General features: G+C 45.8%; 1 protein-coding gene and 1 long non-coding RNA gene across 2 annotated transcripts; one reads left to right on the plus strand and one right to left on the minus strand.

Moving 5' to 3' along the window:
- The first annotated feature begins 6,390 nt into the window (after positions 1-6,390).
- LOC132322539 (urea transporter 2-like) lies at positions 6,391-19,037 on the plus strand. Its single transcript, XM_059837043.1, has 8 exons — positions 6,391-6,566; positions 8,447-8,636; positions 9,042-9,170; positions 11,962-12,154; positions 13,724-13,871; positions 15,356-15,490; positions 17,449-17,498; positions 18,768-19,037. Exons 1-8 carry the CDS (start codon positions 6,401-6,403, stop codon positions 19,035-19,037), a joined length of 1,281 nt encoding a protein of 426 aa, XP_059693026.1. The 5' UTR covers positions 6,391-6,400.
- On the minus strand, positions 15,670-27,304 carry LOC132322541 (uncharacterized). The gene is made up of 2 exons (XR_009485127.1): positions 23,523-27,304; positions 15,670-20,567 (listed from the first exon to the last, which is right to left on the minus strand). It is a non-coding gene; the product is annotated as an uncharacterized LOC132322541 (long non-coding RNA).
- Between the last annotated feature and the right edge of the window lie 18 nt (positions 27,305-27,322).

Genomic DNA, 27,322 nt, shown 5'->3' on the forward strand with positions numbered 1-27,322 from the left:
ACTAGTAAAAAACAGATAGCATTTTGAAAATTCCTCACGTATGAGGCACTTGGTTCAAACATGAAGGTGTACTTGTTTGATACCCCAGTGAGCTACAGATTTCCTGAATAACCTTAGGACAGTCATTTAGCTGAGACTCATCACGCCTCTCCCTGCGTACACGTGGTGCAGCTGTGTGCATCTGAGCTGTCTGTCTTTCCCATTATAGACAGAAAATGTGACAGCATTTGGGACATGATTCATCTGTGTAGGATGGGAGAGGATGAATCATGCTTTAGATGCATATATTGACCTGCTCTTCACTGGAAGTCAAGGCAAGATGCTCAGGTATAGACATTCACACTGCACACGCCAACCCTTGTAGGTCCCATCTCAGTCTCTCTGTGTCACTGCAAGGATGAGGTAGCCACTTCTGGGAGTCAATCCATCCCATCCCAACGATGATGTCCCACACACCTGAGTGATCTCCCTGGAGATGATACTGATCATTCCATGTCAGCCATGGAGACGCAACATAATGATAGGCCTTTAAATGGTTATAGGGAGTCAGGAGGAATAGAACTAGAGTTAGATAATATATTACAAAGAAATTCTTCCCTGTGAGGGTGATGATGCCCTGGCACCTGCTGCCCAGGGAAGTTGTGGCTGCCCAATCCCTGGAAGTGTCTAAGGCCTGGAAGGTGTCCCTGCCCATGGCAGGGGGTGGGAGAGGATGAGCTTTAATGTCCCTTTCAACACAAACCCCTTTATGAGCCCATGAATCCCTTTCTAGCAACACCGTTCAGGAGATCTGGTAAGGAAGCCAAAGCCTCCTCCTGCACAGTTACACACATGTGCATGTGTGTGTGTGTGTGACTGTGGCTGTACAGACAATCCAAATACAAATGGTGCCAGCACAGCTTCTACCACAGACACCAATAAAATTCATTAAATAAACTCTGTGCCTCCACTGGCAGAATGGGACATACTGATACAGCAAAGGGGAAAGGAAGAAGTAGTAAACTCTCGCCTTGGAGCAAAGTATTGCATTTCACAGTACACAGACTGGGAAAGGAAGACAGAGAAAGACTCCAAGGCCACATTGTAAAAGCCAATTATCTAAATAAGGATGTAAGAATCATATTTAGCCCCATTAAACTACCGCAACTGCTAATTGTTGTAGCTGTGCTTGTAAGGATATGATATAACTGCTGCAGTATGTGGCTTCATTTAATGACTGTGATAGGAAAAAAGGTCACCTGAGCACCTTTTTTTTTTCCTTTTGGGTGGTTTTTTTTAGTTGGTGGGGGGGGTTTTTGTTCTTTTTTTCTTATTTTAAAGGTCTCAGAAACTATTCTCAGAAACTGTGGAAACTGTGCTGCATGCATCCTCAGCAACTGTTCTGAAATGCCCTGATTTTTTCATTTGCTTTCAACATCACAGGTTGATCCCTGGTAGAGTCTCACCTGGCAAAGTCATTACGACTCAGCCAAGCGTTCTGTCACCATCACAAAGTTTTTCCCTCTAGCTGTACATGGTATTTCTTCTCTATTCTTTTATGGCTTCTTATGAGAGAAATGTGCTTTTTCAAACTGTTTCTTTTCAAGGCCCTTGTGAGGCCATGTCCCTTGAAGTCAATGCGTTTCTGATGACTGTGCTTTCAGCACAGAAGTGGAAAGATAATTTATCCAGGCTTGGCTTCAGGTACCTTAACACATGGCCAAGATCCCAACACAAACAGCAGCCCTGTAGAACATTTGGTTCAAGTGATACTCGCCACCCACCACACTGGTCATGCACCATCTCACTGTTCTGACCAAAAAAATTGGGTTGATCTTTTTTTTTCTTTAATTTGCATGAGGCCACCAGATCACTGAAGGCTTTGTGCTATTGGTATGCTGGGAACATTTTCTTTACTAGCACAAGCCAAAGAGAAGCCCAGAGCTTGATGTGAAAGGCTTTAAAAATACACATCTCTGTTCTGTCAGCACCCTGCAGCTCAAAAGCAGGCTGCAGCAGCTGTCTGCTGGGGGATGAGCAGGCACAGGTAGGTCTGGAGGTGAGTCCCAACCACCTGGCACTACCCTGCAGTCTGGAAAATGTTCTTAACAAGCAGGACTGCTCATTACCACGCTGATGAATTGGTGTTTGCTAACAAAAGGCCCTTTCTCAAGGAATTCCTCATCAGCCCTAGGTGTGCTATAAGTGATTCAGGCTCTCATTAGCCCTAATTAGATAATTGTTAGAATGATTTCTCTATTATTCATGCAGCCTGTACCATTGAGCACCAGCCCATAGTTAGATTGACAGGTGTTCCCTGCAAAGAAATGGTGGTTTTTTTCCCAGGAATCCCCTGCAGGGATCACTGTGCCCATCAAAACCCTCCAGGGTCTTACCCAGCTGTTGCAGCCCCTTGGGCTGCTCTTACATAAAGCCCCACGATCCACCACTGCACCATTTCAGAGGCTTTCAGCACCCCCAAATCACTCTTTTTTTTTTTTTCCTTTTTTTTTTTTTTTCTTCCCCCACTACTTCTATCCCTCCAAATCTGGTAATTCTTCAGCCTTCTCCTCCAGCCATGTCCCAAGCTGCTTTGCCATCTGAGGAGGGTGAGTGTGCTCCACCCAAGATGAGACTTAGCACCCTTCCAATCCATAAGAAGAAAGCAAGTAGGAATCATAAAAAGGGGCAAATTTTGGGATGGTTTTCTTAGCCCCAGAATTCAATGCCTGACTTGATGTCAATTGCTGCCCTGTTGTAGATGACTCAGTGATTTAAAAGCACTAGCCTGGGACTACAGATCCCATTCCCAAAATATTCAGGGTTGACCTTGGCGAAGTCTCTTAGGCTGGAACTTTTCTTGCCTGCAAACAGACCTCTAAAAGCTCAGCCACCAGGTTCCCTCTGCAGCCAGTGGAAAAAGAGGCAGAACACCCTTTTTTTTTTTTCTTTTTCACAACTCAGCTAGGTATGTTAGGAAAAAGATATACCAATCACTCTCTGGAGATATTAAGTTCTCCCTACAGAGAGGAGTTGACTGGAAAGGGGTCTCATATGACGACATTGCCCTTAACCCCTGACAGTTAAATGATGTGAGCAAGACAAGAATTTTAAAAATAGACAGGTCCCACATCTCCATTTCAGAGGGAATTGAGCTGTTCAGCCTTGTAAGTACAGGGTTTAGGAGCTCTGAAGTCATGTTTCTGCTTTGTAAAACCCCAAGTAATTTTTCCTGGTGGGGTTTAAAATAAGCATAAGCTTTTCATATGCTGTGATGACTTAGACACAGCCCCTTGGCATTTATTCTCTCTGCTGGTAACAGCTGTACTGCACAGCTTGTGGAGGTTACTGTTCACAGCAAAGGGACCACTCACCTTTCTTTATTGATGCATCCCAAAAAAATTCAAGACCGTAAGGCATATTCCAGTCTTCTTTACATGGATCCAGAGCAGCTCTCTGTGCCCACCTCAGCCCTTGAAATCCTTTGGAAAACACTTCAGGGAGAACATGAGCAAATAAACAAAGCAGACAAAATGGAATAGGATCACAGAAGCATAGAATTGTTTAAGTTGGAAAAGCACTCTAAGATCATCAAGTCCAACAATAACCCAGCACTGCCAAGGCCACCACTAACCCGTGTCCCTAAGTGCCACATTCACACAGCTTTTGATCACTTCTAGGGATGATGATTCCATCACTGCCCTGGGCAGTCTGTTCCAGCATTCACCAGAGTTATCTCTGTTAGCAGATTAATGGCTAAATATGGCAGTGAACCTCTGTAGGGAAAGCAACCTCAGTGGCAGCCAGGTGCTGGCCTAGCATTGCTCTGGAGTCTCTTCTCTGCTTGTGCTGCTAACTTCAGACCCCATGTCCCTCCCAAAAATTATTGGGTCCCTCACTAGAGCACCCAGGTTGAGCTGTCTATGGGAATAGCAGGAACTTTCTGTTGGCAGCTGTGGGCTCCGATGGGCTAACTTCCACCTGAAGGCACCCAGAGCTACACCCAAGAAAATTATGCATCTTACAAAGCCCCACTGCTCATGGGATGTAAGCAGGCACAAATATTTTCCAGTAGAAGCTGGTGTCTTCCTACCTCAGAGGGATGTAAATTCCCAATATTTAACCACTGCAAATTCCCCCAGCCTAGAGGACACATGGGAAAAGAAGGGGAACTCCAGCTCAGTGTTCCCTACATCAAAGTCTTCCTGTCTAGCCACAGGGAATAGCCAAAAATGGCATCCACCAAGGATGCCCTAAAGTGAAACCAGGAACTGGACTCAGCTTCTGGACAGAATGAGATTACAGATCAGAAAACAAAGCAGGATAATAAAACCAATACCTCTTTTTTTTTTTTGCTCCTTGCTTGTTCCTGCACTGAGCACAGCTTTGCTGAACTTCAAAACCTCCTTGTTAACAACCCTGTGAAACACCTCTGGGCAAGGGCTGGAGCCCCTCTGCTCTGGAGCCAGCCTGGCACAGCTGGGGCTGCTCACCTGCACAAGAGAAGGCTCCAGGGACACCTCAGAGCCCCTGCCAGGGCCTCAAGGGGCTCCAGGAGAGCTGCACAGGCACTGGGCACAAGGCATGGAGGGACAGGACAAGGGGGAATGATTTTAAACTAAAACAGGGGAGATTTAGGTTAGATGTAAGGAAGAAAGTCTTGGCTGTGAGACTGTGGAACAGGCTGTCCCAAGAAGCGGTGGCTGCCCCACCCCTGGCAGTGTCCAAGGCCAGTTTGGACAGAGCTTGGAGCAACCTGGGAAAGTGGAAAATGTCTCTGCCCATGGCAGGGGGAGGAATGGGATGGGCTTTTAGGCTCCTTCCCACTTAACGCAATCCCTGATTATCTGGTTCAAGGTATGTAGGTGTCTATTCCTTGCACAACCACAGTATTTTTTTAATATATATTAGACCATTTAATACCTTCTATAATCCTCCCCCGTCTGGCTCAAATAGACCGAGTGACGCCCAGGTTTTGTTAATATGGCTCCACACAACAGCCTCTCTTGCCGCTGCAGCCCTGCCCAGGCTGACGCCGATGGTGAAGGTCACCCCAAAAAGTGCCGTGGGGAAGAGCTGCCGGCAGAGAGAGCCAGAGCACTGGGGAACAGGAGCCGCGCATCGCCTGTGCTGGGCTGCACCTAGCCACGGGCTGCCTGGGGCAGGGGGAAAACAGCTCTCCTTGCTCAAGGATCTTCTTCTGAGGGCATTTAGAGCCACAGCTATCTTTGCTATCTTCCCGTCAGCGCTCCTTTCTGCAAAGCAGCCTTTCCTGCAGCCCAAGCATCCCTCCCTGCTGCTGCTACAGGCTGCCGCGCTGACAGCCAGCCTCTCCGAGCCACCCATCAACAGGCTCCCACCGGAAGATGGTGCCCATATTCCACAGAACAGGGGCAAGCCCTTCTCAGCACAGTCCGCTTTGGGGCAACGCCTAGAGGAAACCCAGCCGCACTGTATCAAAATGGCCTGAGCAAATCCCACAGCTGATGCCGGGCTCCCTTAGGCAGCAGGGATGCAATTTTGAAGGTGTGACCTGCCGTGTAGCTCACCAGGCTGTAGTGCAGTGTATTTGTATATTTTTTCTTTAATGTTCATTGGTAATAGATTTTTAATGAGCAAAGCCCCACAACTGTAATTGGAAAATTAATAAACCCCTACTCCTGCTGAATATTCACCTGCTAACTAAGAAGCACACAGCACTAAGCCAATGCTCTTGTCCTTGTCAAAAGCCACATGTGGATGCTGATTTCTGTGCAATGCTTTGATGCTACCCCAGGTTGCTCTTGCTGGTCTATCAAAGGCAGATGTGGAATGAGAAGCATCATAGATTCCTGGTGATATACAAAAGCATCAACTCACAACATCAAAAAGGACACACAATTCAGCCTCTCCTCTTTTATTTTCTTGGCCCCTACTCTCTGCTGCTGTACTGGCAATTTGCATTGCTTGCCTCCAGCTCACTGCTGGACAAACTTCATCAGGCTCCCTTCTCAGCACCTGCCACAGTAGCTACACTTAGCAAGCATGGTCAGCACACAGGTGCTACTAAGTCTTTTGGCAGATGTAATGTCTCATGTCCAACCAGCAGCTTGCCACAGGCTGCATCAGGAGCTGGAGTGAGGGTGGGATGCTGCAAGGCACCCATGCCACGTCTCTCTTTCCCCCTGCAGCTCTGTGTCTCCGCCACAGCCCCATGACAGCAGCAGGGCACTGCCTGGTCCCCATCCCTGAGAGGAGACACCACTGCAGCACACACCATTCCCAGGTGTGGATCTGGCAGATCCCTTCTCCATAGACATCCCATTTTTGATAAAAGATATCACCACTGGGTTCTGGTGGTTGTCAGAGCCCAAACTAAAATGATTTTCTAACACACTCTCTCTGTGATTTACAGTTACCCTTTACCATCACCCAAAAAAGGATGGAGCTCGGTGAGATTGTTGTGACTGAACATCCCAATGAGAGGGAGCTGTACAAGAAGGACATGCCAAGACCCCAGGACCTGCTGTGGAGAAGTGGAAACTGGATCCACCATAGTTTTGGGTATCTCACAGGAGAAATGAATGAATATGGAGAGTGGATGAAAAGTAAGCAGAAAGATGTTTTTGGGGATATCCATATTACCATCAGTACTTCCAGTGAAGTGTATTTCATCCCCTGAGGCAGAGCAGAAGCAGCCTGGTCCAAGCCCATGGCAAACTCTGGCCTTTTAATTATCTCACTCTCAGGAAAACAATCTCACTGCATCCTCTGGCCATCACCATGGCAGCAGGCAAAATTTGGCACAGCCCTGAGATGTCTTTCACACTCAATCAGTTACATGTCATTAGCATCACGGCTCCCATAGCAGTGCCAGAATCACACAGCAGGGCTGGGGGTTGAGTCTCCTGCCTTGGATCAGCCACTGTCTCTCATCCATCTGTGGGCTGAGGATGGGGAATTGCCTCCTGAGAGAGGCAGAGGCCTCTGAGTTCCCAGCCTTGGGGGAGCAATAAGGACTGAGAGGGTGTTACAATGCCATAAGATAGAAGCCAGGACTGATCTCAAAGGTTCACTGTCCAGACAGGAGCAATGCATGAGCAGACAGTACAAGATCCATAATTACTGGGGATTGAGAGGCTGTGTAAGACTGTGGGTCCTCTGTCAAGGCTGGTGTTGTTAGCAGCACACCTCCAGCACTGGGAGAGAAATAGGAGGCATCCATTTAGAGCCAGACCAGTGTTACCCCCAGACACAGGGGAATATCTCCGCCTGCTTTCTCTTTACTCTAGTGGTCCATGCTTTGTCAACAACTTTTCTCATTCAGTGTTCTGGAAAGCTTTGGCCACTGTCCTCTGTTATATTTGAATTTTTACAGCTAATACTTGTGTCTGAGACTAAGTGTACTGCTGATACCTGTTGCACAGCTCAACACCAAATGCTAATTAAAATTAGTTCAGACAAGCCTGATCATTTTCCTCTAAGGAACCCCTTCCTCCTCCTTGTTCTGCCTCCTTAACCCTGCCTGGAAGGAATTCTTAGGAATAAGTCATTGCCCATATTCAGAAAATACCCTGGCACCTTAAGCTGCATCTAATGAAAAATCAAATTAAGATGATTAATTTCAAATCTTGAAGAAGATAAAACCTGAATATGCACATTGTATGAACATCTGAACGTCTTGTACATGGAAGCAGCTCCCCTTTCCCATCCATTCTCCTTGCATCATCTTTTAATAACACACAGCAGTTCAGAAATGGTTGCAGTTTTCCCAGAAGAGAGGCAGAAGAAAAACTCAAGCCAATTTGCAGTAGGAGAACAAGCAGCAAAACATTATTGCAGTGCCTTCATCCCACCTTCCCCCTGCACTCACCTGAGGTATCTGTGCTTGGTGTCTGTTCACTCTGTCCAGGTTCAATAACCTTCTCCAAAGAACAATAATTCTTTGTCCTCTGGAAATGCCTCTTTGCCCTGAGTACTGTCCAAACTATAATTACTGCTTTCTAATTTAGGTTCTTTAGATCTCGAAATACTTTTAGAAACCTTTGACCCCTATCTCCTATATACACCATACCTCCATGCTCAATGTTGCTGATTTTCTTCCTAAAACAGCAAAATCACTTTCTTTTCTCATTTCCCTATATACCTCCAAAGTATTTTCAGAGTCCTCCTCTGCATATATGCCAAAAAGAGTCTGTCTCCTTATTGATTTTACAGCAGAATCTAAAGTGATCTACCATGCAAATAATCTGTCGACTATTCTCTGACCACCATAAATAAATCACTTGTCTTTCCCTCCATAAATTTTATACTAGTGCCCAGTACATCCTTATTAGTTCTCAAGTGCCAGATGCAAAATATGCAGAGACAACACTCAATCAGAGACCTGTTTTACAGAAATGTTAATATTTCACCTCTGTTCTGTGCCCAGAAAGGGGCAGTGTTGGAGTGTTGAAAAGGCATCATCTTTTGCCTTGATCTCCTCCAGGCAAGCCCTTAATGGTTCAGCTGGTGGACTGGATCTTGCGAGGCACCTCTCAGGTGATGTTTGTCAACAACCCCCTCAGCGGGCTGATCATTTTAGTGGGGCTTTTCATCCAGAGCCCCTGGTGGATGCTCACGGGCTGCACTGGAACCACTGTGTCCACGTTAACTGCGCTGGCCCTCAGCCAGGACAGGTAGGTGGCACCTCGTGTCCTCGTGCACTTAATAAAAATTGATGGCGGTGATATTATTTGGAGCTCACTGATGGGTCACTGCGCCTTGTTAGAGACAGAAGACTCAGGTGAAGACAAAGTTGTGGCCCAAGAAGAGCTGGACTGTCTCTGTGGCTGTCTGTCTTCCTGAAAACACACAGTTCTTTCTCCCTGACAGCCATCCTCACAACCACACAGGTCCTTTGAGTCACAAGGATCCCTCTCCATCATCCAGCAGTCCCCAAACTTTCCCTTTCCCACACACCGCTGCAAGGCAGTACATCAGTAATCTCACTACTTTTTCGCAGGGGCAGGACACTTACAAATTGCATTTCTGTGGGCCCCAGAGATGGGCTGCCCTCAGCAAAGCAATTGTTTCCGTGGCAGGTCGTCCATCGCAGCTGGGCTGCACGGCTACAACGGGATCCTGGTGGGCCTGCTCATGGCCGTCTACTCTGACAAGGGAGACTACTACTGGTGGCTTCTGCCCCCTGTGGCAGTGATTTCCATGGCCTGGTAAGTGCCACTGCTCCTCATGCCCTGTGAAGGCTGACCCAGAACAGAGACTAGGCAGAGCTAAAGAAAAAAGTAGAAGGCCTCTATTTATGAGAAGGCCTCAATGGATCCACCTCAGGCAGCGCAAGAGCCTGGCCAGGGCTACACCTAGGATGAACCAAAATGGTCACAAAATGGACTGCCGGTCACAGGGTCTCACACTTCTATAAGTTTTGGTCCATTTGCATGTGGGAGTTAATTGCCCAAGTCCCATCTTTCTTGTTTTTCTCTCTTCAGCCCATGTTGTTTATGTTCTTGGGCCTGAAATTTGGATCATTTGTCCTTGGCCCCCAGCTGGAGAAGGAATTGTTTTGTCTTCCTGCTCTGAAGAGAGCTCACCATCCCCTAATATGAAGCTCAGAAATATAAACTGAAGCAGCACAGAATCTGAAAATAAAAGTTAAAACCTGAAGCATCACTTCTAGGGACAATTCCCAAAGGATGGGTCTGGCTTCAAGCAGCTCAGGCACATTGAGGGCCTCTCTGCCCTGCACCAGCGACTCCAGACTTGATGGCACTGGAGTGCTGTGCTTGTCACCTCACAGAGCTCGTGAGGGACATGGTAGGAGCTGAGGGCACAGAAACACTGATTATAGCACACAGGCAAAGCAGCACCACCCCAGGCCTCTGGAAATGGCCCTCAGCAGCAGGACCCACACTGGCTGGAGGTCACTGCACCCAACACCACAAGGCATCTTCCTCATCCAGGCCCTGAATCAACCCCGTGCTCATCCTGGGGCTGAATGCAATATTCTCCTTCTCGGATGTGCAACCAGTCATGAGCAAAATTAATTCCTCCTAGTAGCTCCAAAGGACAGGCTATGTCCATCCAGGATTAAATTTTGCCATTTTTAAATATGGATCTGAACAGCACTGAAGAATCTGTTTAACAGCCTTAACTGAAATTAATTTAATAGTCACATTTTATCACTGTAAGCAATAAGATGCAAACCATTATTGGATTTTCACTGCTTTTAAGATCAGATTTGTTTTATATTTCATTTCTTTAGTCACTCTCAGCAAAGGTCATTTTAGAACAATCTCTCAAAACCCAGGACATGTTGCAAGAATGTTTAGTTTGTCTTATCTGCCAGAATTCCTTGAGGTCTTTTGTTCAAAATTTTCTTCATTGTTTAGTTCACAAGTCTTGAGGGTAGAGCTGAAATATTTTAAAATCAGACACTTCAGTGATTTTTTTTTAACCGATACTTTGACTTTCAGCTTTAGAAGTCAGCATTTATTTAACTGTTTCCTTTTTTCCTGACAAGATGTGTAAGTGACAGAAGCTTTGTATTTCAGCACAGAAATTAGGACACCATTTTCACTGAATTACTGATTTTTTTTTCTTCCCTACAGCTGCAAGCAAGGAAACCTGTAAACTCCTTTGGGAACCAAACTTGTCAAAAAAAGAATAGGCTTCATCTGAGATTACACAGGGAGAACAAAGCATTTTTCCCACTGCTAGTATCTGTACAGCAGGACACAAGATGTTGCTATTGAAATGTCAAATAACTTGGATGGAGTTGGTTTTTATTATAACCAGCTTAATGACCTTCTAGGGCTCAAATCCAGTTCCTTGAGAAAAATTAAAGTCTTTTAATTGATTTTTTATAAACTGTAATGTTCACTGCTACTTGGAGTAGACCATAAGAGCTATTTATCTCACCTGTAGCAGAAGAGAGCTGGAAGGAGAAACTGGCCATTTGCACAAAGGATTGGCCATTTCTTCTCTTCCTTGAGCTTTCTGGAGCCCATAAAAATCAGATATTACCTTGTCAATATGCTCCCATAAAGTCCTTCATGTAGCACACACACTTCATGTGGAAATCAGGGAGTCTGGAAATGTCCTGAGGAAAGCAGATCAAACAAAGATTATATCCCAGGTTCTACAGACAAAAACTTCGGGAAAGGCCATGGTACTTCAAGGTTTACATGGTTTTTGTGTTCTGACTGTAGGTTGAGTCTTGTCCCAAATACTTTATATGCTAAAAATATTCAATCAAGCTATTTAAAAACAAGTCTCAGTTTTCAGAAAACTGTGTATGATTTCAGATGATACCTGGGCAGCACAAAATTACATCAGTCAAGGTCTGAGTGAAGTCAGGTACCAACACCTTGCCCAGCTCTGCTACAGTGATGACTTCATCTTACTCTGTTGGGCCTTATAGTCCCCAGAAATAGTGTCCAACACAGTAAATATTGTTATCTTTCTTAATGAAAGATTTTCCACTGCCTTTGATCACTTCTTCTGCTTTACTTCTCTTCCAGACCCATCTCCTGTACCCTTCAAACCGTTTAAACAAGAACAAAACAAAACAAAACAAAAAAGGCCAAAAAAAGCAATTTGGGTAATTTCCAACTCCCTCTTACCTCCTCAAGACAGCAGCTTTTTTAGACCATCTAAAGCTCTCACGGTTCTTCTCATGACATTCACAAAATTTCATTTTCTGCTTTTTGTTCAAATTTTAAACAGAATAGTAAGTCCGATTGCCTGTCTCTGTCCATGCTTAAATGCTGTATTGGATGCATACATGGATGTGACATCATTTTTTTCAGAAAGATGAAAAGCTTTTGAACACTTTTTTTTTGATACAGATTTAGATATTAAGGTATTCACCACCTGGCATTGCTACAAGGAACTGTATTGGCCTTTCTTTGCCAAACTTATCATTTTTGGACCGAAGAGGCAGGCTGTGTCACCACTATAAATATGATGAGCAAGTTATAATTCTATTTCTTCTCCTTTTCTCAGCCCAGTACTGTCCAGTGCTTTGGGATCCATCTTCAGCAAATGGGACCTTCCTGTTTTCACTCTGCCCTTCAACATTGCAGTGACCCTGTACCTGGCAGCCACAGGACACTACAACCCCTTCTTCCCCACAACTCTCATCAAGCCCGTAGCTGCAGTGCCCAATATCACCTGGTCTGACATCAATGTGCCACTGGTAAGCATCACACCAACAGGTTTATGGTGTTTCACTGAGAAGGTGAGCATGAAGGCATTCTCCTCTGGGTGATGCTTTTATGTGGGTCAGAATTCACAGAAGTATATGGGCTGGTTCCGTGCCACAGAATCCCCAGGGTCAGTCCTGGTTCATCCAGCAGAAAGGCTGGTGGAGCCTCAAAGAGCAGAGAACCCAAGTTTCTCATTCCCCTCAAACTTGGGTTGGCCCAACACTAGTCTTGAGTGTACAATCAGCACACATCTGGACATGACTTCCTCCTGTCCAGGTTAAAAAAAAATGTCAGCAACACTGTCAGTGGCAATATGAAAATTCAGAGGAAACATCAGGATTTAAAAGAGACAGAAACTCATTTATACCCAGTCCCCTCATGTCTAGCTCTAGCTCTGGAGGGTCACCTTCCCAAAGGAGAACAGGGAAACTGATCCAGAGCATTGTGGTGAATGGCTCAGGGTCCCAGGTGGTCCCTCAGGGTCCATCTGGGCACCAGTGGTATTGAATGTCTTCATTAATGACACAGACAGAGGGATCCAGGGCACCCTCAGTGGATTTGCAGATGGCACCATGCTGAGAGGTGCAGCTGACACACCTGGAGGATGGGATGGCATCCAGAGGGACCTGGACAGGCTGCAGAAGTGGCCCAGGGGAATCTCATGAGGTTTAACAAGGCCAAGTGCTGGAGCTGCACCTGGGTCAGGGCAGCCCCAGGGATCAACCCAGGCTGGGGGTGAGCAGAGGGAGCAGCCCTTGGAGAAGGACCTGGGGATGCTGTGGGTGAGAGCTGGGCCTGCCCCAGCCTGAACCCCCCTGCCCTGGGCTGATCCCCCAGCGTGGGCAGCAGGGCAGGGGGGATTCTGGCCCTGTGCCCCTGGGCTCAGGTGAGACCCCACCTGCAGAGCTGCCCCAGCCCTGGCTCCAACAGCACAAGGACCTGGAGCTGCTGGAGTGAATCCAGAGGAGGCAGCAAGGTGATCAGAGGGATGGAGCACATCTTTTATAAGAAAAGACTTGGAGAACTGGGTTTATTAAGCCTGGAAAAGAAGGCTCTGGGGTGACCTAAGGCCTTCCAATACCAGTAGAGATAGGGAAGTGTGTAGGAAAGTTGGAGGGAGACTACTTACAGTTGGAGGGACTTTTGAGGGCATTCCCCCCAAGGAGAAATGGCTTCAATTTGAAAGAGAATAAGTTTAGATTAGATACTGGGGAAAAATCCCTTCCCTGTGAGAGTGGTGAGGCCCTGGCACAGGGTGCTCAGAGAAGATGTGGCCGCCCCTGGATCCCTGGCAGTGTCCAAGGCCAGGCTGGATCGGCTTCTAACAAACTGGGAGAGTGGAAGGTGTCCCTGCCCATGGCCGGGGGTAGAACGAGGTGATCTCTAAGGTCCCTTCCATTTCAAACCATTCTAAGATTCTATGAGGTGCTCAGACTCCAGCTCAGAGCCAGGGTTTCTTCCTTCCCTTTTCAGCCAATAGCTTGGACAGAACATCTGCTGTGTCCCTCAGGGCACAGACAGACAATAAATAACAAGCCCTTTTCTGCCATCTGCTGCAGCTCTTACAATCCATCCCAGTTGGGATTGGTCAAGTGTATGGTTGTGGAAACCCCTGGACTGGAGGGATTTTCCTTGTGGCTCTGCTCATCTCCTCCCCACTGATTTGTTTGCATGCTGCAATTGGATCAGCCGTGGGGATGTTTGCAGGTAAGAAATACTGACCAAATTATTTTTGCTTACAAGGTATCTCGATCCAAGACAGATTCTGTTCAGACTTTAAAGTTGCATCAGCTTGGCAGTAGCTGGGACAACATTCTCATCTTTCAAACTGTCTCTGAATTTGAAAGCAAAGGTCACACAACAGAGTGCAGGCAAGAACAGAAGAAGGTTTTCTTTAAACATTGCATTTTTTGTTAGATTTGTACCTCAGCCAGGTGGTTTGTTCCACCTGACTTAACTCTCTAGCCACTGGATGTGATAAATCCCTTGGAGATCATAAGGAAATCTGGAGAAAGACTTTCAGATCTGATTTCTTGCCACCACAATTGCTTTAAATGATGACCACAAGTAAAGGTCTGCCTCAGAACTAAACAACCAAGAAGAGAAAGAGACTTTTCTGGGATGCATTTTGCTCAGCCCTGCTATGGATTTGTCAAAATACCAAAATGAATGCCACTAAAAATGTCCTGTCTCTCCACTAACCAGAGACAAACAATATTGAGAGACATGAAAGCAGACCCTAGAGGTTAGATAACATTAATGCCACTTAAGAGACCAATTTTAATAAATACAGATGACAGAATAAGTGTAGTCTGATTCCTTGGAAAAGGCAGTGATCCAAGAATTTCTCTGTGCTCTGAAGCACTTTATACATGATGCAGCTGTCTCATATTCATGATTTTAAACAAAACTGTCCACAATTTGCATGGCTAAGAGCATATGGCAGGTCTTGTAGAGATGTGACATTCAATCTAGAAGGGAAAGGTCAAGGGAAAGTTTCTGGGGACAAGCATGGTAATAAAACAGAGGACAGATGAGGACAATATAGAAGGAAATGCATTAATATTGCTAGTGGTCTGTGCACGACATATTGAACTCTCCTTTTCACTGGTACTCCTGAAGCCTGTGAGAAATCCTGCAGAAGTTTCTGAGAGGTCAAATTTGGGGCAGACCACCAGCTCCCATCCCTGTAGAGAATTTCCACTGCACAGGTGAAGTGACCACCTCTTGTAACGAGACATTATCTCACAAAGGTCACTAGGAAAAACTTGAAAACTCTGCTTGCTCTCACAAAAGACATGTAGTTGTGCCTCTGATGTTCAAAATTAGGGTATTTATGAGGTGTAAACAGTGTGTGTGTGAGCACAGCTTTCTGCAAGGAGGATGCCCAGGTGAGAATATTTTCCTACGTTCGGGCTGGATCCTCCACCTCTCTGTGTGGATACAACACACTCAGTGAATACACAGGAAGTTTTGTCTGAATTAGACCTTTGAGACTGGGCCAAATTCCACCACAGGGACATTATCAGAGCTCCAAAATAATGAGCCTCCTTTGACATCCTCCTTTTCCTGCGTGAGAGTGTGTGTGTGAGAACAGACAAACCATCCTTGATGTTATGAGGAAGAGATGACAGATTCCTCCTGCAGGTTCCTCTCATACCTGAGCTCACAGCCTTGCCTTTGTCCTGCAGCTCTGAGCATTGCATCCCCATTTGACAGCATCTACCTTGGCTTACACAACTACAACTGTGCCCTGGCCTGCATTGCCATCGGGGGCATGTTCTACGCCCTGACCTGGCAGACACATGTGCTCTCACTTGCCTGTGGTGAGTATCTTTCACATAAAGGAAAGGTAAAAATCTGGGCAGCTTATGAGGAGCTGTCTTGGTTTGAAAAGCCAGGTGTCCTCCAAGGAAGGCAGAAGCCTCCCTTGAAATGGAAAATGCCAACACCCTCCCACTGAATTATTATAATTTTGAAATTAAGGGGCTCTCAGGCAAAGATATGGGAGTGAGAATAAGAGACCTTTATTAGGAAAAAAAGTTAAAAGAAAAAATAAAAATGCAGTAATACAAAACAGCTCTGAGAGAGTCAGAATAGGAGCTGACACTCTGTGGGTCAGGGTGGTGGCAGCAGTCCCATTCAGTGGTGTCTCAGCCCTTCTGCAGTGCCAGCTGTGGTTCTGCTGGAGCAGGGATCCTGTAGTAGGGTAGAGTTTTCTTCTGTAAGGCCAGTGGTGGTGTAGATGGGCCTGGTCTTGCTCTGGGAATCCAGTGGAGAGGACAGCTGCTCCTCTGGGAATGCAGGAGGCAGAGGCTGCTGTGGTGTTCCAGGACTCAGATTATATCCAGGTAGGAATGCTTGGCTCCTCCCCCTGGGCAGAGCACCTCCCAGTGGGATGATGGAATTTTATCAGCCATACAGGGACACTCGCTGGCCATGAGCAGAAGATATTTTCCAGAGGGAGGATTGCTTGTAGAAGAGATTGAAAAAACCCTGCCCCACCTGGTTTTCACAGGTGGCCCAATGAGCAGAAGATAACTGCCCTACCTCTAACAGATGGTGATAGAATATACACCCCCAGCCACATCTTGCATTTCAAGCCTAAGACAGAGGCACAGGCTTAGAGCCAATCATCACTCTATCCCAAAAATAGGTACTGTGCAAGAGCTGTTTCTCTGGTAGCATCAGCATCGGGCTTGATTGTACAAGTACAGAGAGAATACTTTTAGACCCTGATAACATGCAAACATCTAGAAAGGGTGGAAGTACTGTTTGTACTGGAACGTGCTCAAGTTAATCCATGAGCATGTTTAACCGGTTAACAACTCAACAGATTCATTGAAGCAGCCTTTTCATGATTATGTATCACTGGGCGAAATGTCTCATCAGAAGGGAGCTGTTGCACCAGGTCAGTTTAAAACCCAACCACCCAAAGATCCCGCATCTGACAGCAGCCAAAACCAGGCACTACGGGAACAGTTGGAGAAATTTCCCAGTTAAGACATTCCTGTGAAGATATGCCCAGGCTCCAATTATCTTTATCTCAGTGCCCTGAGAACAGTTTCTGGATTTCTCAGTGGCTTTTTCTTCCTTGATTTAACCCTTGAATGCCTGACCTTGCCTCCTGTTCTGCCATTCTGGCATCCTGGTGCAAAGAGACCCTTTGGTAACTGGTTGTAGCATGAAGGCACAGGGCAGAGAATTTCTGAAGTCCAGCCCTGATGGAGAATTTCTGCAATTCCCACTGCATGTGGGTCAGGTAGCACCAAATAAAATGAAATTAAAGATAAAAGAAATGCCACCATCGCTTCATCTTGACAAAACCATGTTTATCATTCACCATCCATCTCTACAGAGCAGATAAGACAAAATGCAGTCACAGAATCATTTGTGTTGGAAAATACCTCCAAGAACATCGGGTCCAAATGTGCCCCCAGCCCTGCCAAGGCCACCACTAACCCACATCCCCCAGAGCCACATCCACACAGCTGCCAATCCCTCCAGGGATGGGAACTCCACCACTGCCCTGGGCAGCTGTGCCAGGGTTGGACAGCCCTTTCTGTGAAGAAATTTTTCCCTAATATTCAACCTAGATCTCCCTTGGTGCAACTTTAGGCCCCTTTTGTTGGGACATTTCAACTAAGTGTTGAACTCTAGCAGTGATCCTCACATTAGGTAGCTGGGAGGATATTTTGCTGTGCATTTGGACCACGTTGCTTGCTTTTTTATAATTTTTTTTTTTTTTCCTCATCCTGAGCTTTCTTTGGTCTTCTCTTCTCAGCATTATTTTGTGCCTACTCTGGAGCAGCTCTTGCTAATGCACTCTCTGTGGTAAGTGTGAGGCTTTGTGTTTTACCTGAGGGTCTGTTGTTTTTTTTTTCTAACTGCATCTTGATACAATGTTAAGGAAATGCCTCAAAATTCTCCATGTCAGCTGTGGCAACATTGAAATGAGAATGCTGCAGCCAGTTGGCAGGTCTTGTACAAATCCTGTGCCAGCTGAATTGTGCCCCTGAAGACTTTATATCTGATAATAAGATTTCAAAGACCTTTGGAGCATGCTATCCACAACAGGGTTGTGCATATATGTATGTGAGTTACAGCAACAGCATATGGTTTGAGATTAAATACTTCGTTGAACATTATCTTTCAGCAATTCCAAATGATCTAAATTTTCATTTTCTTCATTCAAGGTCTTTCTCCAACACTGCTCACAGATATTATTGATGTTTGAACTGGTTATGAGAACTAAAATGAGGGGGAGACTGTTCTCTTAAGTACAAAGTTATTATATTTGGACAAATCAAGAAAGGAGTGAAGACAGAAATGCCAGGCCCTGCTTCTTTTCTAAGATCTGAGAGATTAAAGCAAAACCATATTTTAATTAAATTGATTTACTAACTTAAAAGAAAAAAATATTAGAATTAGCAGTTTCATGCACTGAACATTTTCATCTGGCACCCTCTCAGTACTATGTAGGTCTTCTCATATGGGCTGCTTTAAGCACACCTGCTTTTGGGAGGCATCAGGAAAAAAGACACCCATTTTTTGTCCCTGTGATCTTGCTTTTGGAAGACCTCAATTCAGGTCCAGAGGTGGGGGAACGGAGAGGGCTGAGGGTTGGATGTGATGCCAGAGTCATATTGTCGTTGGGGAGAGGGAATATGCATGAATAATACTCTCCATACATATTTTACAGAACAGAGAGGGTAGAATTTGGCTTTTCTGTTAGAGAATTCAAGTGTCCAGGTGTGAGCTGGGTGTCCTGGCTTTCACTGCAGTCACCAGAGCTCTGGAGCCTGATTCAGTTGCTTCAATGCTGGTGCCAGGTTCCATCCAGCACCGGTATTGAAGCTGCAGCTCTGACAGGACTGAGGTCTGCAGTGTCAGATGCTTTGTGCAGCCCCACGCCCTCCGTCTGAAAAGCAGACCTTTGTGTGGCCAGCTGAATCGGCATTTGGTAGCCACTGAGTCTTCAGGGAAAGCAAGGCCCTCCCAGCTTCCCAAAGGGAAGAGTTTAGCTGCAGCAGGCAGGCATAAGCACAGAGATCAAAAAGCAGTACCAAAGCGCTGCCCCGTGTCTGTTGTGTCCCCTGCCAGCTCGGGCTGCCAGTGTGCACCTGGCCCTTCTGCCTCTCGGCGCTCCTCTTCCTGCTGATCACCTCCCAAAACCCAGCCATCTACAAAATGCCCCTCTGCCAAGTCACCCACCCAGAAGCCAACCGGATCTACTACCTGAGAATGAGGAGAAGGGCCTCGGAGAGCAGGAGGGAAGAGCAGAGGCGAAAGGAGCAGAAACCCTCTGACGGCTCAGCAATCAACAGTGGGGGCACCCCACTGTGCACCCCCAAGAGCCGCCACGCTCACTGATTGCAGGTACACACAACTCTGCAGCCTGGGGGCAGTTTGGGGGCAGCTTTTCAGACATCACCCAGGCACAGCACAGCCACAAACACCACTTTTGCCAGCAGTATGCAGGCTGGGGATTCAGCATTCCACACTGGAGAAATCACGGTTTGCCCTTGAGCTAAGCTTTCCAAAAAGCACTCAGGTAACATAATAACAGCTGCCTTATCAATCCACTGGCTGTTAACTTGAAAGTCACCTCTTATCAATAATAATTATAAGAATAGGCAGAAGAACATTAAAGCTGACAAGAGGCTGCATTTAATTTCAGAGGTGTAATTTAACAAAATAAATATGCTGAGAAGGCGTTGGTGTCTAATAATAATAAATAATGTAAGAACGAAGTCAAGAGCTGCACTTCAAATTAAGAGCATGTATATTTGAAAGTGAAATAAACAGACTGTTCTCTTCCTTTCTTGTGTGCCATCAATGTCTAACCCATTTAATACCTCTTAACAGCTACAACACACACAGGTAAATATTCTTACAGAGCACATCCTGTAGCACTTCTGGTGCCATCTCCTGGCTCCTCATTAAGTGCCAAGGCAATGAATATATATGCTTTAATCAGACTAGAAGAGCGACTAGCTAGCAGTGATCAAACATTCTTCTTTTCCTTGAATAATTTTCTATCTTGCAAATTGAAGATCTCTCTCTCCTGCTGATTGCAGGATAGCAAGTCTGAATCCCTACACATATCCATTGGGAAATAAAAGAACTTCACATAAAGAATGGGATCAACATTTACTGCTGGTGGCAGTTCTTTCTCTCCCTTTGATAGAGGAGCAAATCTTTTCCATTAGACCATGAGAAATTAACAAGTCAAAGGTTACCACTGCCACTTTATGCCTCCTCAAAATCCTTACAGCAGGGAAGCTCCACCTGCCTTAAGGAGGATTTTCTCAGGAACCTTTGCCAAAACCTCTGAGAAGAAGGCCTGACAGAAAGGTTTCCTCACTCTACAGTTGTTTTACCAGGTCAGTTTAAAATCACAGACCCAAGGGATGTGAAGATTTGAAATCCAAAGGGACTATGCAACCACAAACACTCAGACCAGAAGCAATCCTCTCTGCTTCACGATGTAGGGCTGTTTTGCAGGTCCATGTGAGTATTTTTTGAACAGGTGGGATCCCACCTCCAAAAACCACTTTTTAAAAAGGTGAGCATGGGTGGTGCTCATGGGATTATTTGTGCCTTAATCACCTAAAATCCAGCAGCACCAGCATCTGCTACCCCTTTAAATGTCCCCTAGAACAGCATCCGAGAATGAATTCATCCTGGGAGACAAAAACATGGTGTTGTTTATGTTCAGATTTTTTTTAAAAAACAGGGGAGGCTATTCCAGGAATTCTGGTAATATTTAGGTCCTACTTCCTCCCCTCTTTTCCAAGACATTTTTTGAGCCATGATATCAGCAAACTAATGCTAGCACCAAAGCAGGCTCATGAGGTCACTGCAAACTGCAAGGTCAGGGACATCCCCCTGTTGCTGCTCCTGTAGAGAGACAAAGAGAGGCAGAATAACACAAGAAGTTACACACTACTGTTTGAAGACCTTCTCTCTACAGCAGTCAATGAAATATGAAGCACACAGAAACTAGGAGAGCTTATTCATGAACAGTTTAATTTAGCTCATGCACAGCATTACAGAAATATTTGAATAGTAGAAATGCAAGGTTACTGGGAAAATTACTGCAAAATAATGCTTTTTTCACTATATATGTGAAGAAAAACCACAACTGCAGGTAGTTATGCCAAACATATTGTTTGTTTTCTAAAAATAACAGTGAAGCCCAGGCACAATATGGCTATTGGAAAGGATTTGTCATGTAAGTGCCACTGCAGGCATTAATTCCTCAGCCACAAGGAAATCCATCCTAAAATCAATTAGTAAAGCAATTTCTAGAGTTGAAGCCTTCCATAAAAAATAGAGTATAAACAGCTTTTTTAAGTCTCTAGCTAATAAAAAGATTTGAGTAACTATAGCCAGTACTAATAATTCTTGAAAACAGGCAAGACAAATCAAGTGTCTCCTGCAAGGGAACAGCAGACAATAAAAGCACTAACTGAAGCTATCATTGGTAGCCCAGCAGTCTGATACCTAGAGAGTTCTATAAAAATTTTCATTAAGAGAGAAAAAATGTAAAGTTTTCAGTGGGACTAATAATTTCTCAACAGCTCCCAGAGGTCTAACATAAAACAAATATGACCATTAAAGGAGAAAAAAAAAAGTTTCTTCTGCAGTTAGAGTCATCACTCCACCCAGCTTGCCTCCACCTTAAAGAGCATTAAATAAATGTTCTTGTACAAACCAATACCTGGCCTAGCCATAGCACATGAAAAAAACAACCTCCTAAAAATTTGCCTTAAAAAATTAATAGCAGAACAGACTTAGCAAAGTGAAGGAATTACAAGAGAGCTTCCCAGTGAATTAAGACGATTCTGTTTTAAGTGGAGCTCAATGTAAAAAATAGTAAATACACTACACAGTTCCAAGACAAATGATTACTTTATTGCTTTAAATATCATTTTTCAAACTCTTGCATTTGCTTCATACACCCTAAAAGGAAAAGAAAAGGCAACTTTGCTCTTTGAGAGGAAGTTCTCAACTCTTCTCCTGTAGACATAGATGCTTCTGTTGGCAAGATCAGTCGCAGAACTCAGTACAGAAAAAGCTGGGGCAAGCCCTTTAGATGTCTTGGCTTGGCTATTGGTGGCTCCAGGATAACTGACCTGCTAATGACTCCTCATGAATAATTAGCAAAGCTGCACAGAGGGAAGGTGGAGGGAAGGGATTTGCTTTCTCAGTGGACATTTGCAGCAGAGGCCAGAGCCATGCTGCCACCTGCACTGGAGCATCTTCATTGTTGGAGCACAAAGTTTCCCTCCTGATTCACAGAAGCACAGAATCCTCTAGACTGAAGAAGCCCTCTAAGATCCTCAACTCCAACCATTCCCCCAGTGTTTGACAGCCCTTTCTATAATCATTTTTTTCCTGATCTCCACTCTAACACTGGTTTCCATCATCTGATCTTCTTCAAGACCTAATCACCTCCACACAGGAGTCAAGAGCTGATGGGAAGAACAGCACAGAGGGAGACCACAAAAGGAGGTGGTGACACCGGGGAGGTGCAGACCTGGAAAACCCAGTGCTGTGCTTCCAGACAGTGATGGGGAGAAGTGGCTGCAGCACTGCATGGCACTCCCAGGCCAGCAAAGCATGGTGGGTTAAAGTCTGATGAACAAATTTCCCTGTTGGCCTCTATTCTCAAGCAACGAGAGCTGCTTTGCTGCAGAGCCTGTGCCCTACTCCTTGTTCTATTGAACATTGCTGTGAACTTAAAATAAATATTGTCCTTTTCTTCAGCCCTTCTGCAATGTGACACCTCTTCTTCCCATGCCTGCAAGCAACCAGTGAAGACCTGCACTGATTCAGGAGCCTGAAATCATCAGATACAGGGAGAGTATGCATCTCTCCCCATCACCTAGGCTGCTGGCACAGGGAGCCAGCCAGCATCCCAGCAGGCACCAGAAAATACCAGGAAGGGCTCTGTATTCCAGAGGGGCAGTCAAGCAACATGGGGCCTTCCTACAAGCTGAAAAACCCAAAACTTGTCAGAATAAGATAATTCCTAAAAATATCCAGCTTCTGGGGAGTTGCTCTGTGTTCTGTCCATGCCAGACATCTCCAGTCTGCAAAGACAGACATCTTGTCCAACACCGCAGAATTATATGGGTTTTCTGTCGATCACATTTGCCAGGGTTGCAGAAATATCACCACTCTGAAGGGGAAACATGTTTGCTGAATGCTTTCCCTCACTCTCTCTTCCTCTATATCAGTTTTAATTTGAGATGGAAGTAGCTCAAACAGGAAACAAGCCCTTGATTGCAGTTGATTTTACAGTTCTCAGGGGGCTTTTACAAACTCCTACAGCTGTTGCCACAGCTGGAATTCACACATCCCAGTGGTGGGATAAGACATGGGATGGCTGTGTGGGAAGCAAAGGTTTCTCCCACCACATTTTGCCTGGCAATGAGTTTGGGTATCTCTGACTTCTCATTCAGCAGCTCCTGAGTGCGCTCAGTAACCTCTGTGCATTCAAGAGCTTAAAGCCTCATGGAGCTGCAACCTCATATTCACCTCCAGAGGTAGCTTTTTGCATAGATAGCTGAGGCAGACACAAATCCTTGCTCCCAAATGTGCATCTTCACACAGCACAGCTGGGCTGAAGCACCAAGTGGGTGCAGAAGCCCTTCCAAAAGTATCCAGCTACATCACCACCCAAAATGTACAGTTGTTGGAGCAGTTTAGCACATCCCAGCCCCTGCAAATTAAGCTGTGCTGTGCACTGAATTGCAAAAGGCAAAGGCAGAGAGACAGAGGCATCCTTGACCTGTGCAGCTTAGGATGGTCTGGAGTATTTTTCCCCCTGCACACCCTGTCCTGTACCTGACACAGCTTTTCCCCACTTCCCTCATCTCATCCAAGTGCTGACAGGTCTGTTGCTCTGTCTTCCGAAAATCTCTGCTCTGCAGAACCACTCAGCCAGAAATCAGGTAGAGACTTCCTGTCTTTGGAGAAAACAAAAAAGTCAGAGGTGATGACAAACTGTCAGCCAGCAATTCCTTGCTGTTGCCAAGCGGGCTTAATTCACTTGTGCAAATTAAATCACATTTAGGACATCTTCCTTCGCAGAAACTGAGTTGCCCAATAGATATGACAACTTTTTTCTTTTGCCTATCCCAAAATGTGAAATCTATTGCAAATGGATTTATGCCTATTTGTGCTTGCGCATGAAAATGTCACTTTGTAGCGCTGCTTGCAAAATCCCGTAACCACCCACAGCCGGAGTAACTCTCCCTCTATCCATTGCACTGACTATTAATTTTCAATTGTTTCCACTGTCTGATGCTTCATTTCTGGATGCTACCAGTCCTCTTTCTCTTGAAAGAGAGAAAGAGGATCAGCAACCCATGCTATGTACAGCATCTTCCACTTTTAGTAAGAACTACTTGGCAAGAAAGTAGTAATCACTGGGATTTATAGGCTGGAAGAGTTTCTTGCTGGAAAAATTATAGCATTCTGCTCTATGTTAAGGCCTTACACATACATCCTCCTACAACACAGAGCTTTGTGTGAATGGATTATTTCCTTGGAAGCAGCCATAACCTGGGTGACACACACAGCCCTCCCATCAGGGCAAGGGAAGCAGAAAGGGCAGGGAAGGTTATTAAGCTGAAAGTGGATGCAGGGAAGGTGAATTGACTCTCAGATTGCAAAAGTAAATGAAGAAGCAGAGAAATGCTTTGCCTTGTATCCTAAAAAGAGGCAAGTCTGGCCAGCTTTGTTATTTCTAACAGGATCTTGCTGTCTTGAGGTGGGTTTAGAAAAAGAGCCTTTTTGAATTTCGGCTTTTCCTTAGCGCCAGGAGAACAGGAGAGGGGTTTGAAGCTGAAACTTAGAATTGTTTCAATTTCCCATCTTTACTGAACTACAGCAATACAGTCAACTTCAGGCTTTCAAACCCCTCCAGAATTTCAGACTAATTCAATATAAAGCTTGGATTCAATCATCTCAAAGCTCTTCTCTGAATGACTATTCTATAATGCTGTGATTCTAATGTGGATGATCCAGTCTGCCATGCTAGAGATGACCAGAAAAACAAACAGCCTTGAGGTTCAGACTCAGGTGTGAACCAGAGAGATTTTCTCTCTCTCAGCTCCTAAGTCCCAGGACTTGCTACTCAATCTCATGACCACAGGCAGCCAGACCAGCCTGGAGAAATGTCCATTGCTCCAGGAAAAATGATCCAGCTGTCTGGAAAAAGGGAAAGGGACACAAAACCAAACGAGGGGAACCAGCCAGAACAATGCACTGGGCTTTTCTTTGACCTATATTTCATTGGGTTTCCTGACACACATGACTGTCTGGTCCTTCCTGGAGCCTCAGACACATTTCCTGAGCTGGACACCATGGGAATCTTGGCACTGGTGAATGGGATGGCTCCAGAGGGCAGCTCCTCATCACCAAGCTGCTGAACCACCACTGCAGTCTTTGGCATGTGGTGGCCTTGGCTAACTAGTGCCTTTCCAAACAATTCCCCCTCCCACTAGCAGCAACATTTTGAACAAATACCTTGAAAAACTTGCAGCTGAAATAGAGGAGTTGTTTTCTACCCCAGCACTCAGAGCACCAGCCTGCAGGAGGAGAGTCTGCACCTCTCTCTGAAGTTGCCACTTATTTTGCCATGACAGAGCAGAGCTATTTTACACACTGCTGTGGCTGTAAGACAGCTACAACCTGCTCTTCACACATTCCTGCCCCACTCCTATTCCAGGATGCAGAGACTGCCACTCCTAACCAATAAGCTGGTTTCCAGGTATCACTTATGAACCTTTGGAGCTGCATGGACTGAGAAGGTGAGTCATGAGAGCATGTCAAGGTGGACAGAAAGGACAGTGGGTCTCCAGAGCGGGCAGGAAGAGGAGGGAATGATGTGTTTGCATTAGAAGTACTGGTAATTTTGAGAGCATACACCATTAAGAGCAGTGCAAAGAAGAGCAGATAGAGCACAAAGAGTTTGGACTGTGCCAGGGCAAGGAAACTGCTGCTTGTGAGCCCTCTGAAACTGGAGATCTGAATATTTGCTGCGATTCCCACAGCTGCACATGTGGCTGTGCTGGAGTCACACCACGAGAGGGAGATGGACACTGGAGCAGAGCACAGTCTGTACCCAGCCCCATCCCACTGCCACACAGGGGAATGTCAAACAGCAGCTTTCTCTAGAGAGTTTACAGGCCAAAGTGCAGAGATAGAAGCTTCCCATTCCCATCCGGCTGTTGGCTTTGTATAAACCCAAAACTATTGCTCTTAGCAAACAAGTCCAAGATTGTGACAGACCCTGTGGTGCTCTGTGCTGAAACAGATTTTTCCACTCTTCACTCACTCATAAAAACAAGATGATGAAAAGCAAACTGGCCACAGATGTTGGTGGGGGCTGACCTGCTGTTCCAGGAGCCCTGCCTGTGGGGCAGGACAGACCATAGCTGGCCAGAGCAGCTGTGTCCTCAGCCAGGACATGGGCTCTCTCTCATTCCTGCCATACTTCCATTACCACTGCCAGCTCTCCTCCAGAAGAACCACAGACTGGCAGTACTTCTGGAAGTAAAACATTAGGTTTGCTCACAGGCAGGTGAGCTGCAAAAGTCCTTTACCTCGCCGTAGCAAATTTGGAACATCACCTCATTTTGACACTCTGTCCCACAGCTTCCTCACAGACAAGTTAATGAAGTATGGGCTAAATAAATGTGAAGAAAGTTGGATTGAAAATTGGCTGAATGGTTGTGCTCAAAGTGTTATAACCAGTGACACAAATTACATGTAGAGGCCAGTCATTAGTGGTGTAAGCCAGGCATAATTAGTTTACTTCTTAATTAAAGATCAGAATGTTGGAGCAGGGTGCACCCTCCGCAAATTTGGGGAAGGCACAAAACTGGGAGGAGTGTTGGGTATACCAGAGGGCTGTGTTGGCATCCAGAGGGTCATCAGCAGGCTGGAAAAAATGGGCTGACAAAAACCCCTTCAAGTTCCAGAAAAAGTATGGAGTCCCACATCTCGGGAGGAGCAATTCCATCCCTACGTGCTGGTGGCCCTCCAGCTGGAAAGCAGCCAGGCAGAAGAGGCCTGGAGGGTCCTGGTGGTGACAAAGATGACCACAATGCAGCAAGGTGTCCTTGCAGCAGGAAAGCCAATATCTCTGAGGGCTGCATTAGGAGGAATGCTGTCAGCATTTCCTGGGAAGGGATCCCTCCCTTTCTCTCACAAACACTGGTCATGTATCACATATCCACACCCCAGCCTAGCAAAAGCAGACCAGGACTTGGGGTTTAACCACCTGCAAAGCTCCATACATGGATTTGCACCATTTTAAAGCACTTGTTGGAGTCCAAGAGCTGATGCAGCTCCCTGAGCAGGCCTATTCCCATCGGTAAAAGCCGAGTCAAGGAGTGCAGCCAAAAACAGCAGTAAAAGCCAATCTGCTACCAAGTGGTCTGAATGGACCTCTTCAAGGCCACTTAGGCTTGAGAAAGGAGTGAAGCCAAAGTGTGTGAAGCTGAATTAGGGCCATTAGAACCTTTCCTGGCACAGCTGACCGGTTCAAGCTTTGTACCCAGCTGATGCAGCCAGACAGCTCCTGCCGGGCGAGCTAAACCAGTCAGGGATCATTCAGCATTTTTCTGGTGCTGTGT

Source organism: Haemorhous mexicanus, chromosome Z (assembly GCF_027477595.1).
Source record: "Haemorhous mexicanus isolate bHaeMex1 chromosome Z, bHaeMex1.pri, whole genome shotgun sequence".
NCBI lineage: Eukaryota > Metazoa > Chordata > Aves > Passeriformes > Fringillidae > Haemorhous > Haemorhous mexicanus.

What these genes read in the sequence shown, in the direction of transcription:
- LOC132322539 (XM_059837043.1), top strand. Translation starts at nt 6,401, where the DNA reads ATGGAGCTCGGTGAGATTGTTGTGACTGAACATCCCAATGAGAGGGAG. An exon ending in TGTGCTCTCACTTGCCTGTG is followed by an intron (nt 15,491 to 17,448) that starts GTGAGTATCTTT and finishes TTCTCTTCTCAG; the next exon opens with CATTATTTTGTGCCTACTCT. An exon ending in TTGCTAATGCACTCTCTGTG is followed by an intron (nt 17,499 to 18,767) that starts GTAAGTGTGAGG and finishes GTCCCCTGCCAG; the next exon opens with CTCGGGCTGCCAGTGTGCAC.